Source organism: Pholcus phalangioides, unplaced genomic scaffold (assembly GCF_987345545.1).
Source record: "Pholcus phalangioides strain wild (caught in Gottingen) unplaced genomic scaffold, Ppha-v1.0 ptg000029l_1, whole genome shotgun sequence".
NCBI classification, from domain to species: Eukaryota; Metazoa; Arthropoda; class Arachnida; order Araneae; family Pholcidae; genus Pholcus; species Pholcus phalangioides.
The window spans coordinates 3,360,808-3,377,019 of record NW_028301619.1 but is presented as its reverse complement, the minus strand read 5'-3'; the positions used below and the strand labels follow the sequence as shown (position 1 = coordinate 3,377,019).

The following is a 16,212-nucleotide window of genomic DNA, read 5'->3' as shown; positions in this document are numbered from 1 at the left end:
GAAGGTAAAAGAAACTGGTTCCAGCTAGCAACCAATCAGCTCATTCCCCCTTCCCATAAAATCAGACGTAACCCGGGCTCTGTCCCATTAGGGATGAATGCTCATTAAGGAATTCCAGGAGAGAAACCCTAGTCTCTCCTTAAACCTGTCTTGTAGCAGCCTGTCCCTCCTTCTTTTTTTTGCCTTTTTTTGTTGTTGTTGTTAGGAACCATCGAGTCGATTTCAACTCCTGGTGACTCTATAGATCATGGCACTCCAAGCTGGTCTGTCATTCACAGTATGCCTCAGTTGTGCTAGCTTCATTTCGGTGCTTTGCAACATCTCCTCTATCCATCTGGTGCTAGGTCTGTCTCTTCCTCTTTTTCCTTCCATTCTTCCAAGCATTACCATTTTTTCTAGCGAGTTTCTGTTTAGTGACTGTTGCTTCTAGAGAATAGTCAGACTTGACTTCTTCGATAACCGATTTATTAGTCCTTTTAGCTGTCCATGGAATTCTAAGCATCCTCCTCCATCACCAAAGTTCAAAGAAATCAATTATTTTTTATCTGCTTTCCATAGTGTCCAGCTCTCACATCCATACATTAAGACAGGAAAGACCAACACATTTATAATCCTAATTTTTATTTTCATTGAAATATCTTTGTTTTTCATTATTATATTAAGCTTTCTCATGGCTGTTTTACCCAGAACTACTCGTCTTATTATTTCTTCTGTGCATGTTCACTCTTTTACAATTCTTGATCCTAGGAAATCAAGTCTGTCCACAATCTCAAAACTTTTGCCATCTAGTTGAAAACTATGAATATCTGCTGTAGTCGTGATCTTTGTTTTTTTGGTATTGAGATAGTCCGAGCTGCTCACTTTCTGTCTTTACTCTTGATATAATGTTCTTCAGGTCCTCTTCAGATTCTGCCATCAGAGTTGTATAATTAGCATATCTAAGGTTGTTTGATCACTCTATCTCCAATTTTAACACCTGCTTCCAATTCCTCTAAATCTGATGCTCTCATTATATATTCTCCATAGAAAGTAAATAAGCTTGGGAAAAGAATGCATCCTTGCCAAACTCCTTTTCCAATTCCAAACCATTCAGTTAAGCCATGGTTTGTTCTTACCCTTACCTCTTGATTAATATATAGATTTCTGATCAAGCAGACGAGGTGATTAGGCACTCCCATTGTTCCAAGAATATCCCAAAGTTAACCATGGTCAACACTGTCAAAGGCCTTTGTATAATCAATGAAACAAAAATGTATAACTTCTTTTATGTTCTTTTGCTGTCTCCATTATCCATCTTATGTTGGCAATTTGCTCTCTGGTTCCCCTATTTTTTCTGAAACCTGCTTGCTCTACTGCTAATTCTCTTCTTGCATCTTTCCAGTAATAAAGTGGTTGCTTTCCGACCTGGGGGCCATCTTCCAGCAACATGACATATTTTCTTTTTGAGCCTTATCCATAAGAGTTTCCTTTCCTTACTTTATGGCAAATGACCTGCGAAACAGGTTTTTAACACTGGACTTCAGGCTAATTTTAAGCACTTTGACTGAGCACAGTGGCAAAAAGATAAGCTTGTTGTCAGCCTCAACTCTAGTAGAACTGAAAAAAATATTTTTTTCTCTTTTCTTTCAGTAGTGAGCTGTGAATAAACACTTCAAAAAGGGAGGGAGTGGGAAGGCAGTGATATTTTGCGGTTTCTCAGAATTTTCGTAGTCAGATGTTGGCTGTAGATAAAAGAAGGGAGATATAAAATATATAGGGATAGCAGGAGGGAATTGGGGTAAAAAAAAGGAAGATTGTGGTGAAAGTAGGAAAATAGGAGGACATTTCCAAAAATAGGAAAAGTAGGAACACTGCAAGACCTGCATCTTTCTTTTCTGTGTTGTGATACTATCGATTTCACCAGCAAAAGACAAGACTGACTTTTGTATGCCCTTATGAGGTCCTCTGGCAATTCATAGTATACTTCTTTTAGGTCACTAGACATGACTGCAACACACAAAAACAAACACCAATACAAAAAATATCAACACCAAGCAGAGCTGACAGAAACGTGAAGATGGGTGCAAGTTTGTATAATAAATAATAATGGTGAAAAAATAATGACTCTAATAATGGTGAAAAAATAACATTCACAAAGGAAATCTACACTGCAATAACAGCAATCAGTGCTGCCACTGGCACTAAAATGTCAGATAGGTCAACCTGGTATTTCAATGATCTCTACTAGGGATGAAGTAAATAGTGATTTGGCCAAATAACTGAATACAGAATACCAAATATTTGGCAGCCGAATATCAATTTTTTAAAAATCCATCACAACTATAAATAAAATTGGTGTTCTTAATTGAAAATAAAAATATTAAAAATTTTAAATGATGATTCAAATTCAGCTTTAATTATGCAATTCATTATTTAAATAGGTATTAAAAAACTGGTAATTGAAAGATTTTTATAGCCATGATACTGACAATCAAATTTAACAACAATTTTAATATTTTTTCAGAATCAATTTTTTTTTCAACATGTGCTACAATTTTATATTTAACAATTATTACATAATTTAATTTAACATATTCAACATGTTTTACAATTTTATATTTAAGTAAAAGAAGATGCCAACCATTATTTACTCTCAACTAGTAATGCATTATAAAATTTACTACTTATTTTCTTGTTTCCTCTTTAGATGTTCCTTGTCCCTTTTGCATCTCTTTCAGTAGCTCAATACCTATCTTGTCTAGGTACACCCTTCAGTTAGTGAACTTGTGTGATTAATGCTCACTTCCACCTTATTGCAGTAGGATTCTATTTTCAGTTTTGTTGTTTTTCTAAACCTAGAAATTCTCTCTACATAGTCTCTTTCACAGAAAAAGATATGCACCACGCAATAAAATATAATCAGTAAAGTTTTCATTTATGGGGGGTAATTAAAATTAATATAATTTTTTAAAATTTATTTATTGTGCTTAGATTTACATAAATATTCAACCAAATACCTAAGAATTATTTGGCAGAACCAAATATTTGGCAAAAAGGCTGAATTGGCCAAATACTGAATAGCAACCGAATATTTGTCCCATCTCTAATCTCTACCCAGAACAGTATTAGAATATTGGTAAAATATGTTTACACTGGTCTGAAATTGCTTTCCGGGCCAGAAAGGGAGCCACATAGCCAGATAACCAGCAGCTGTTATGTGGGTCATGAATAAACAGCCATGGTGTAATGTAATTCCCACCAAGAAGTATCCAACAGAATCAATATGTGATTGATTATGACTATACAATCTAGAAATTTTATGTAATACATTTAAGACCATCATACAGTAAGACACCAATTCTCAGCCACCTCGTTGGGCATTTTGCCTGTTGTGGCGGTGTATTTGTATTTGTATTATAACACAGATGTAATGAAGATCATTAATTTCACCTAGAACAAAACTTTTCCATGTCTCTGGAATTTCATACTGTTTGCTTCGGGGCCATATTAAGAGCATCATGGAGACCCAAGCTATTTTTTGAAGCCCTACATGGAAAGTTGTCAAAAAATTTAAGCCAGCTCTCATTTTTGTGAAATCCCTCTTCTCTTCAGTCCCCAGGGCAAATGTCTTAAGATGGCACCAGTTTGGTTATGTTACTTTGAATACTTATAATGAATAACTAATTTGAAGGGAATTAATTTTTTACTGGTTTTGATCTCCCTTGTTTAAGCAGATTGTCTCTCAATCAGCTGATCCTCAGTCAGTTAGGTCATCCTTGTTAAATTAAATCACTAAGAATTCTACTGTACTTGATTTGCACATTTTTTTTTTTTTTTGAATTTCCATTGCTGTATAATAGATTTGAATGGCAGCAATATTTAGGTAGGGAATTTTTAAATTTTCTATATTTCAACCACCTCATTGTGCATTTAGAATTGTTGTAAGATTTTTGTTTATTTGATCTACATAAAACAAAAGACGAATTGAACAATGATGTTAAAAGATAAACAAAGTGAAAGAACTAACCACAAAATTTTTCATCTGACGCATCCCCACAATCATTAGTTCCATCACAAATTCTCATTCTTGATATGCATGCTTGACTATCATGACATTGGAATTGACCTGGTTTACACATGAATGGGGCTAATACACAAAAATAAAAATAATCAATAAATAAAATATATGTGAAGTGAGACTTACAACAGTAGTGTAACGATAAATACAGTAATTACTGAACTCAATGACAATAAAATCTTTGAAAATTTTACAACTTACGGCAATTGACTTCGTCAGAGCCATCAAGACAATCATAGTTTCCATCACATTTCCAGTACAAAGGTATGCACCGTGATTCCATGTTCTTGCATTGATGTTGACCAGCAGTACAGTTTGCCACACAAGTGCCATTAGTTGAGTTTCCATTCTCTGATCGTGGCAGCATCGCAAAATTATCAGGACATGCGCAAGTGTATGATGAGCCACCAGGGGAAATGAGACACAAATTGGAGCAGCCACCATTATTTGAGCCACATGGGTTCTTATCTAATACAAATTATATAATAAATAGAATACATTTCACAGTTTCGTGGGTTTAGGTAACTCCATGAATTCAATCAAAAAATTACCCTATGAATGGTAGATTTGTTCATGAAAATCTTTGGCACTAAGCTGCTTTGGCATGAAATGGGGGGGGGGACTATAACAGGGCTTGGCTATATTTTAATTACTGTAATTTCCCTTAATGAAGTTGCTACTTAGATAGCTTTATAAAAGTTAATTTTTTGCTCTTGCAGCTGATTCATGAAGCTTCAGCCTCACCTTTTCTCCACACCCTTTATTTTTATTTTTTTTATAGTATCAATGGGATCTTAGTCAGGATATTTTAATTATTATTCTAGTATCTGTGTCTGTAGTGGTCAATATATTCCTAGTATTGATATCTTCCCAAAGAGAATGCTGGAATGTGCCAGTAAGGGTGGAAATAGTTGTGTCTAAAGACAAAACCACCTTTATTGGTATAAAACAGGTTCAAGTAACAGAGCATTAAAAAAAGGCTTTGGACTGAGCAGGTTTTTATGATGAGTTTTCAAGAAAATATCAAAATGCATAAATCAATAAGAGATTATAATCTAAATTGGTTATTAAAAAAAGAACATATACTGACATGGCAACTGCCGTAGAGGATGATACACATGTATGTCATATGGTCTGTGGGAAGTATTTCTCAGTACTTCGCGATTTTCACCAGTAAACTTATCAGCTCGGTAGACACCCTTAACATTCCAGTCTGTCCAATATATCCAATTATCAAACACTGATATTGCAAATACATGAGGTACAGTGAATCCTGAGAGTACTTGATGCCGATTCTGACCATCTAGGTCGGCAAATCTGTAATTCAATAAAGCATGTACACAAGAGAATTAACTATACAATCTAGAAATTTTATGTGATACATTTGGAACCACTTATAACACAGATGTAATGAAGTTCATTAATTTCACCTAGAACAAAACTTTTTCATGTCCCTGGAATTTCATACTGTTTGCTTCGGGGCCATATTAAGAGCATCATGGAGACCCAAGCTGTTTTTTGAAGCCCTACATGGAAAGTTCTCAAAAAATTTAAGCCAGTTCTCATTTTTGGGAAATCCCTCTTCTCTTGAGTCCCCAGGGCAAATACCTTAATATGGCACCAGTTTGGTTATGCTACTTTAAATACTTATAATGAATAACAAATTTGAGGGTAAGTAGGCAAATAAAATTTTTACTGGTTTTTAATCATCATTTTTATTTTTTCAACAAATTTGTTTGAAATGTATCTACAAATCTTCTTATGCGTAAATATATTGCTAGAGTTTTGTAATACTTTCTATTTTTCTCTCTAGAATGACATGAGTTTAGTTTCTGGCACACAAATATGGTTATTAATGAAGTTTTTTTGGGATATTTTCTTAATATTATAGAGTTGCATTAGCTCCATGTTTTTCTTTTTTAAATTCTATTTTATTGGCAGGGAAATTTGTTATATAGTGGATACATGATGGCAAATTACTATCAAAACCCATTCAATGCACATTTGCTACTCATTACTAAGACCAGTTTCTCAAATGTATTTGTCTCTGCACCCCCCTCTCTCAGAGAATTTTCCCCCGTCATCCTCCTTGTTAACCCATTCCCTTAAGATCCCATTGTTTTAACAATAACTTTTACACTATATGTGTAGCCCACTTTTGGAAACACTGACTTATACCACAGCCAACAAAGCTGAAGATCAAGTGACTTTATCTGCCCAACCTCAGGCATGATCGAATCGATGTGTGTTTGGTAACACGATACAATCCAGCTGATCTGATGAGGATGAATGTAGAGAATATATATTCTATAGTATATATATATATATGGAATATATATATATTCCCTAGGTCAGATGAATAAAGTAACATGATCTCTAGCTTTGTTGGTCCTGTGTCGAGTCAGCTGTGCTTAAACTCAGTTATTGCTGCAGTTCTGTCATGAGGTACTAGCTATAATAGCCGGCACTTCCCAGGTTTTCTTCAATTACCGGATTGAAAGGATTGAAAAAGTGACAAACCATTATAAAAGAATAAATATAATTTTATACTCTGGCAGCATTAAAGAAGTGATAAACCATTATAAAGGCATATACATGTCTGAAACACATTGCTAGAGAACCATGGTAACCAATGTAAACCTTCCTAAAATAATTGTTGAGGCCCAGGAACCATTGTTGCCAGACAGATTTTTTGCCCATTTTGGGCATTTACCCAGCTCTGAAAATTTTTTTAAAGTAACCTATCATTCAAATCGGGTCCCATTTGGTATATATACAAAATTTGGTGAAGATAGATCTAAAATTGTAGATTTGTATATAAAACATACAGACAGACAATCAATTTTATATAAATAGATGCGGTATAGTACATTTATCCTAAATAAATGCACTGCTTCGAAAATTTAACTATAGATTTAGTTGAAATAACATACGATAAGTATAAGTGAAGTACCAATGACAAAAAAAATTGGTATTCCACAGATTTCATCATCCAAGGTTTTCAAAAACAAAGAGATCCATCAAGAAATTTTTTTGATGTTGAACGAAACACATCAAAATTAGAAGGTATGAAAAAAACTTTATTCTTTCATTTTTTATAGTATCATTTATTTCATATTTGTTCTATCATGATGGATTCAAAGTGCTTCTTATTCTCAGAGAAACGATTTTCCATAGAAGATGGTATGAACTACTCGGCTTGTATAAACAATGTTTATTTTTACTGTGCCAGCATTAATGAAAGATCATTATGATTACAAAAATATCGTCATGAACGAACATGGAAATATATCAAGTGTAGAGATGTGGCTGAGCATAGTTCTACCCCATGACTACTGCTACAGCTTTGGGAAACAATAGACCTATTGTACCAACTACATTTGAAACAGGTTTAACTAATATAGTGATTACAACTTCAATACCTATAATGACTGTAACTTTCATGACTAAAACAACCAGGGTTTTTAAAAAAAAACCAGCCCGGTTGGGTGTTTCTAAAAAACACGGGTTTTTGGGCAAAATGGAAAAAATTGAATTTCCTTTTTCCACAACCACAAAATATCTATTAAATATGTATGTACATTCTTTATGTGTACATCTTACATTATGCCTAAATATATATTTTTAGTGCATGTTAAACTATGTATTTCATTAATAAAACTGACCATACAATAAGGGAATAATTGTTCACTTGCAGTGGGAATTACAATCGGGTGGGATTTTTGGGCAAAATGGGAGGAAAATTGAATTTCCTTTTTCCACAACTTCAAAATATGTATCTTAAACATGTATGTACATTAGGGTGGGTTGAAAAAAAATGAAGTTATTATTTTCAAATTGCTATAGTGTGGAAAAGTTTCCTCCTTTAATAAGAAGAAAAACAACATAAAAAATTTTAAAATCAGTTGATATCTTTCGGTTGCGCATAGTACTTGAATTTTATGGCAAATGATGAAATTGAACATTTTTCTTAATTTTTTTAATATTACTTAAAATTGAACTATCGACACACAAAAGTTTGTTATGCTTATTTTATGGTTCAATAAAGTAAAATAAATTAAAACATAATAATATTTCAATGTTTATCGATCTCACAATGTGTTCGAAAAATGGGAATGACCAAACTTTTGCAAGTTTCATTGTGCAGCTCTTCGCCTACTTTGTCAGAACAAAATGACCCAGAACTTACCTCGAAGAGGTGGCTCCACGTCGAGTTCCACCTACACCCTATGCAATTAACTATCCAAAGTAGGAGAGTGTGTGTAAATTACCTTATATTCAAAAACCATTTACCAAAATTGACAAGTTCAAAATCTGACAATTAGGAGAAATCAGGCGTAACTGATCTTGATAATAGTGTACATCTGATGTAGCCATCTCTAGCTTCATGTCTACATACTTTAGTTGAGAGGCCTCTGTAACAAATTTTACACATGTCTGGACTGTCTGAGTGTGACAGGGAAACTTTTTGATGACCAGGATCTCGAATTGGCAAATTCTCTGGACAATGTCTCGACTTTATTGCTTTGGATATGTCTAATAAATACAGTATTGCTGGTCTTTGCACAGCATCTTTCTGGCTACTTCTAGAATCAAATAATCTCATGATTCATACTCCACCACATTTAGCTTTTCAAACTCAGTAAGCTGTTATTCAATGGGCCCAGAAAAAAGATTTTGGTCCTGTGGGTGCACCATCTATATGCTGAAAAATATGATGGAAAGGGAGTTCGTTGAAGTGGAGTAGACACACAGTCCACTGTAGTGGTCTTCCCACATGCAATTCACTTGTGTTTCAGCCCCACTCAGGCAGTCGAGAGATGTGCCTGGCTTGTTACCGAATCCTCAACTAAAGTATGTGGAGATGAAGCTAGAGATTGCTACACCATATCTATGATGTTATCAAATTTAGAGTCATACCTAATTTCTCCCAAAAGTTAGACTTTAAATGTGAACACTTGGAAAAGAAACAATAGAAGAAACTGTAAACCACTAAATCCTAGTCAATTTTGGTAACTATCATGTAAATTACACACACTCTCCTACTTTGGATGCTTGATTGGATAAGGTGTGGGTGAAACTCAATGTGCAGCCACCTCAACACGGTAAATTCTGGGTCATTTTATTCTGACGAAGCATGTGAAGAGCTGCACAATGAAACTTGCAAAAATTTGGTCAATTCCAGTTTTTCGAATACATTGTGCGACCGATAAACATTGAAATATTAATGATGTTTTAATTTATTTTACTTTATTGAACCATAAAATAAGCATAACAACCTTTTGCATGTCGATCGTCAAATTTTAAGTAATATTAAAAAATTAAAGAAAAATGTTCAATTTTTTCAATTTTCATAAACTTCAATTACGATGCACGACCTGAAGATGTCAACCGATTTCAAATTTTTTTACGTCATTTTTCTTTTTATTAAAGGACACTACTTTTCCGCACTATAGCGAATTGAAAATAAATTTTTTTTCGACCCACTGTAATATACATCCTTTATGTGTACATCTTATATTATGTTTAAATATACATTTTTGGAGCACGTTAAACTATGTATTTGATCAATAAAATTGACCATACTATAGGGAATAATTGTTTACACACAAACACACCAACTTATGTGTAATTGTATCTGAACCTTGAGTTGTATGCAGAACTGTAGCAAGAAGATTGCTTGTGGTAAAATGAATGAATTTGAATAATGAAAATTCTGAGAAATCAGAATGGTGCTTGAATTTTTTTTTCTCCAAATTTTTCAAACCCTGCAGAAAATGCATCCAAAAGTGTCCTGATACGTCAAAAATAAAACCTTTAGCTATGTAACCAGAACCATAAAGTTTTTTTTGTAATTGAACCCAAACTTTCAGGAGCTGAAGTCTCTCTATCTCGCCTAATATGTGAATTTCATACCTAAATGCTTACATAAAAAAACGTAGTCAGAAGAATTATAAAAAAGTGTGTGTTTGTGAGTCCAAGAAATTATTTATCACTATATTTTTTTTTATACAAAAATTGCCACGTTTTCAAGACGAATTGGTCCTGATGACGGCTCTCCATTGAAGAGCCGAAAAGCATCGATCATTCGACCAATTGAATTTATTTGTCTTGAAAACGTGGCAATTTTTGTATAAATTAAAACCAGGCAAAGTTTCTAATTTTTGTGATAATATTACATTTTTGTTCCTAAAAACATCATTTAAAAATATTTCAAAATACACATATTCTAAACACTGAACTATGCAACAATTTTTGGAATATATAAACTGAGATCAAACTAAAATTTTAACCTGAAAGCAACACATTTTCTTTGAAAACAAACAATATTTCCCAAAACCTGGGGGGGGGGGGGGAGAATGGGTATCTACCCAAGGAGCAAATTTGACAACCCTGAAAACAACAGCATCTTTGTCCCCCACTGTATCAACACATCGTACCTTCTCTATTCAACAGAGTTGGCTGATTTTTTCTCATCTTCAATTTTTACAAGAAATGAAATGAATTACTTTTAATTGAAAAAAAATTTTAATATTGATAAAAAACCATGTATCATTACTGAAAATTCAACTCAATTTTAAATAACAGTATCAAAAATATATGGATACAATGAAGTTCACATGCAACAGATATTTTCAGGGCTCTCTTCAACTTAGTTATAAGCAGATCTGACTGCATAAAAGTTTAAAACAAAGCCAAATTATTACTCAAAATTTTATGACCATGAATTTTACTAAAAGTGATGAAAATGGAACAGTTCATAGTTCTTTCTTGGGAAAGGGAAAACTTTCCAACATTCGCCCGTTTTTCTCTTTCAATTTTTACATCAGATAAAAAACACCAATTTCAGTTCCAACTCACTACACTGGTGAAACTATAATGGTGACTTTCTGATATGAAAAAATCTTAATTTTACCCCACTAGTGATACCTTAATAAGTGGTCTATAACAGGGTTATCAGGTCATTGGCTCAAATTATTAGGCTTAAAAAAGAATCCTTGGATGCTGGACTCACTGAGCTTATAAAGACAGCCCTAAGTACAACATTATTATTACGAGAGTTGTACCACTGAACTATTTCATCAAATGTTTATTTATAAATATGTATTCTAATTGTATATGTCATCCATAAGATTAGTGAGTATGAAGATTTTTAACAACTGGCTGATACGAAGATGAATTTAGGTAAGAGAGAAAATTCAACTGCCCCTATGGGGAATCAAACTCACGTCCTCTCACTTTCCAGGTGAGTGCTCTAGATCAGCGTTTCTTAACCTTGTTTTGCCTGTGGCCCCCTTTGAAGCATTTTTTTTTCTCGTGGCTCCCCTATCTTACCCAGAGTCTTCAACCCTCATCTAGAGGCAAGGTCTTTTATACATATTGAATTGATTTTTTCTCAGTGAATTTAAACTGGACGAAAATTTTGCAAAGAAGATTGGCCCCCACAGACCACTGGTCTAGAATGTATTGAGCTCCCCAATAGTCCGAGTTATATTCAGGACCGTCTCAACATCATGGGCCCCTTAGGCAAAGTGATACTATGGTAGTCCCATACGTAGCTGGAAATAAACAGCCTACATATTTCCTACTTATTTTCAAAATTTATTGTACTATACAAAATATCATGAGGGGTGGGGTCACTTATGGACATGAGACCCCGGGCATGACCTCTCACAAGAGTGGGACTGACAGAGCTGCAACCCGGGGCCTGATATGGTTTTCATCATCCTGATTGTTTTTTCATTCTATAATTTCATATGGGGGGAGGGGTTCTGTGAAAAATCTAGCCGGGGACCTGTGAAAAACCCTATCCTAGGGAACATGCTGTAAAATGTAGGCGGTGAGGCCAGGGTGGGTCCATGCCTTAAGACGGCCCTAGTTTTATGGGTGGTTTTGTTGGATTCTGTAAGTGCGTAGTCACTAATATAAAAGCTTTATTTCTTCACACCTTAATTTTTCTTCTCAGCTCTCTGCAGCCCTCCAAACCCCCTGTCATGGCCCCTTTCACCATTTTCTTCCCTGGCCCCCCTTAAAGTATCCCAGTACCACTAGGGGGCCATATCGTCCCGGGTCGAGAACCACTGCTCTAGACCACTACACTACAAAGGCTACGAATATCTCAATCTTACAGCTTGTGTGCGCTGAATGGGACCATACATAGACAGTTGGACTTCTCTTGCTGGGAATCGAATCCATGTCTTCTTACTTTCCGCGTGAGCAATCTAGACCACTAGACCCGGAAGAGTAGTCAAGTTTTCTCTCTTTACTAAATTAATCTTCGTATCAGCTATTTGTTAAAAACCTTCATATGGATAGCGAAGAGTGATCTCATCCTTTGATAAGTTGCCATCTGGTGGCAGCATCAGCAATTGTGAGCTTGGCCTGAAATACGTCCAACCATCCTTGTACTGTCCTATTCACTGCACATGAGCTCTAAGGAAAGATTGAGATATTCGTTGCCTTTATAGTCTAGTGGGCTAGGGTACTAACCCGGAAAGTGAGAGGATGTTGGTTTGATTCCCTGCAAGGGCAGTTCAATTTTCTCTCTTTCCTAAATTCATCTTAACATCAGCCAGTTAAAAAGTGATGCCATCTTTTGACAGTGAGCATGTGCATAGTGTAGAACTGTTACTCCTCTTAAGTAAATTGAAGTGAAGTGCATTAACCCATTTGCATCATTTGATGAGATAGGGTAGAACTATATTTTTTAGTGTAATGAAAAGTGAATCAAATCAAATGACAAGACTAGTTTGCAATGTGTCAGTGTTCAATATTTATGTTTGTAGTTCTAATGTCATCTTGTAGATATCATTTGTACTTATTTAAAATAAGAAGCGCTGATGTATTTGAAGTGTGTATTTTCTATAGTCTGTATAAACTCATTGTGTCTAGACTAGAGGTGCTTGGAAAGATTTTAGGGGGCTTCCCTTAACTTGAGTGAAAAAACAATTAACTCATCAAGAAAACACTTTTTTGTACATTATGGCTGAGGTGAATTCAGAAAAAAAAACATTTTCTGTCTCTGCCAAGAACTAATCTCTGATTCTCATGCAATCTGGACAAAAATTACACGAAAACTGGGTTCAATTCCTGGTGGAGACAACTAACATTTTTTCCAAGTTCACCTTGATGTACAGATAAGGCTCTTTCTTTGGTATATTATGGTACAAGAAAAATCTCTCTTTAAGCAGCATTGACAAAATGTCCCACCTCCTCAAAAGCCTCTCTTATCAGCATCGACAAACCCAGATATTTTGTAAAGTTGATTTCTCTATGGAACACTTTTCCCTATACCCTTTAGTTGGTACCTGCTGAAATTCGGAGGGAAAGCTTACTTCATTAAAAAACAGATATGTCATTTTGAATTGGCTTCAGGGATTTCTGCTGTGTTGCTTAAAGGGTTTATGAATTCATTGTTTTTACATTGCTACTGTATATACCAAATCTTATTTTGTAAAGGGTCTGTGGCCTTCATTTTATAAGCACAAGAAATCTGTGGAGGACAAAAAGTTAAAAACCTGGATCTAGATGGAAAGAACAAAACAAATTTTTTTACTCTATTTTTCACTGGCTTTGGTAGGTACCACGATGGGTGGAAGATATTATAGTGATGAAGAAGAATGACTGAGAAGTACAATGAAACCTTGATACAAGATCTCTGTGGACCAAGAAAAATATTGCTGTAGAGAGGTTATTGTTTCATTAAGAGGTAGCATTATCATCAATCACCACCAAATTTATGCTGTTATTGGCATCTCTTCTGAATTGGCATTGCTACCATAACATACCACTATAAAAAATGCATTGAAAATTATTTATTCACAATAAAAAACTATAATTGATTAGTTGATTAATAATATTCAGTTAATTATTCCACACTGTAGAGATTTATCGCACAGCACTTTTGTGTGCTACATGGAAAACAGCTTCACAGTAACTTCATTAATACTTTTGGAGGATAGATAGTGTAAAATACCAATGCCAATAAACACCCTTGAAAGAACAAAAACAGAAGAATTTAAAAATATATTGAAGCTGATTTTCAGCAAAACATAAAAAATATCTTTGCAGCGATTTCAAAATCTATAAAATATATTGTTGTAGAGGGGGATATCATTTAACAGGAGTTTAACATTAGACTATAGGCGATTCCAAATAAGATTAGAAAAAATATTGTTGTAGAGAGATTTATTATTATATTGAGTATCATTGTAGCAAGGTTTCACTGTATAACAAAAACTTTTGCAGTCAGCAACATTAACAGTAGTGGTTTTTCTGAAAATGAAATTTAGCCTGAAGAAAGTTTTAGTGTCAGTGATGACATTTGAGAGAAATATAAAGAAAGTGACAAATGTAATTACTAAGCACCCCAAGTGCATTTCAGTTCTTTCGCTATGTACATGGCTCCCACTCAAAAAATTAGAAAAAGTAAGAAAAAGCAGGACAACAACTCCCTAATTACACAAAAGAAAAATTAATAAACCAAATGGTCCACATAAACTCCCAAATAACCTTGAAAACGATACAATTTCTGCTTTGGCAGAATTATTAATTGCAATCTACAACATTTGCACTATTTAGCAATATATCAATGATTCCCTGCTCAATTAAAGCCAATTACATGAATTATGAAGATAGGATTTGGTAAAAAGGTAGGAAAAGTGAGACAAAAACTAAACATTAGAACAATACCGAGAAAGTAGGACAAAAGTATGACATTTTACGAAAAAGTAGGAAGGTAGGACAAGTGGGGGCCCCTCTATGTATCGTACCATAATAGGAAAGAAAAACACACACTACACTGACTTCAGAATGAACATTGCACAGTACTGGCTGCAGACCATACAGTTGCCAGGAACATTTTTAACGTGCAAGATTTCCATGAGAATGGAAGCAAATGTGGGCCAACTTTCCAATACACATTCTTTTTATACGCAATAAAAAAGTTACAAAAAAAGTGTTGTGTGCTTCAGTGAGGGCAAAAGGAGTTGTTGCTCTGAATTTAGAAGACTATTTTTGCAATTTGGTATGCTTAACAAATGTACTTTAGTACTAATAATAGTGAAGATATGCATGCAATTCATTGATATGCATGCAAAGATTCAGTAATAAAATTGTATTGGTTTATTTTATAAGAATTTTGTGTATTCTTCTGCTATCATAGGGAAATTAAATCTAAGCATGAGATGTGTCTCATGGGATATTTGAATTTTGAATACAGTGCAAATGAGTTACCGAATACTTAAATACACAAAAACATGATACATCCATAGGCAGCAACCTCCCTTCACAGTTAGTTCCTTCCATACTAAATTAAAATGTTTGATTTATACGACGAGGTACATGCCAAAAATATTCCTTTCCTAATGTATAAGTCTCTGTAGCATGAACGTTCAGTCTTGTCATCTATCTTCCATGTTAAAAGTGAGAAATGATGATATACGTAAATTTGCTTTTGTATGTGTTATGTTTCATATTGCAGGTCTGCTGCTCTCCTTGTGAGACATTTTTTTAAAGAGAGCAACTAATTAAAACCATCTAAAAGTTAGAAAATCACAGAAAACCAGCTTTGGCCAACCACTAGTTTGCAACTGTGTGGTCATGGAAGCTTTCCTGCTGGGAAGCCATCATAATAACCCATAATCACGGAGTGACTTACACTTATTACTGAAAGTTAACAAACTTACAAACTATGTAAAATACTCACTCTATATAGTCCAAATGTGCATCAGCCCAAAATATTTTGTCACTAAAGTAATCAATTGTTAAAGCATTTGGCCAGACCAGTTTATCTTCATACAAAACTATGCGTGAAAAGTTGCTGCCATCCATTCCCATGCGTGCAATGTAAGCATGATGGCCCCAGTCAGTGAAATACAAATATCTAAAAAATATAAAAATTCAAATCACCAAGGTTTATAGTGTTGTTTGTTATTAGATCACAAATGCAGATTAAGCATATGAGAGCTAAACCTACAAAAATAATTTTTACACAAGAAGTTATTTCTTCTCAAAATGAAAAATAATCAAAATCAGTTTATTCTATTTTCACAAAATTTCAATATTTTTTGTCTTCTAATTTAACTTGATTTTTAAAATTTGAAAACTTTAACACACACAGTACAGATTTTTCCTTTTTTCAATATTATAATGTT

At 34.2% G+C, this 16,212-nt stretch overlaps 1 protein-coding gene across 2 annotated transcripts in view; it reads right to left on the bottom strand.

Annotated features, from left to right (window-relative positions):
- mgl (low-density lipoprotein receptor-related protein megalin) overlaps positions 1 to 16,212 on the bottom strand; it is a 425,733-nt gene that overhangs the window by 84,833 nt on the left and 324,688 nt on the right. For both annotated transcript variants that reach the window (XM_089252561.1, XM_089252562.1), the window contains 4 exons: positions 15,765 to 15,941; positions 5,148 to 5,374; positions 4,259 to 4,525; positions 4,007 to 4,126 (listed from right to left, as the gene is read on the bottom strand). In XM_089252561.1, the coding sequence (XP_089108687.1) occupies positions 4,007 to 4,126; positions 4,259 to 4,525; positions 5,148 to 5,374; positions 15,765 to 15,941 (791 nt within the window). The remainder of the gene's footprint in view (positions 1 to 4,006; positions 4,127 to 4,258; positions 4,526 to 5,147; positions 5,375 to 15,764; positions 15,942 to 16,212) is intronic.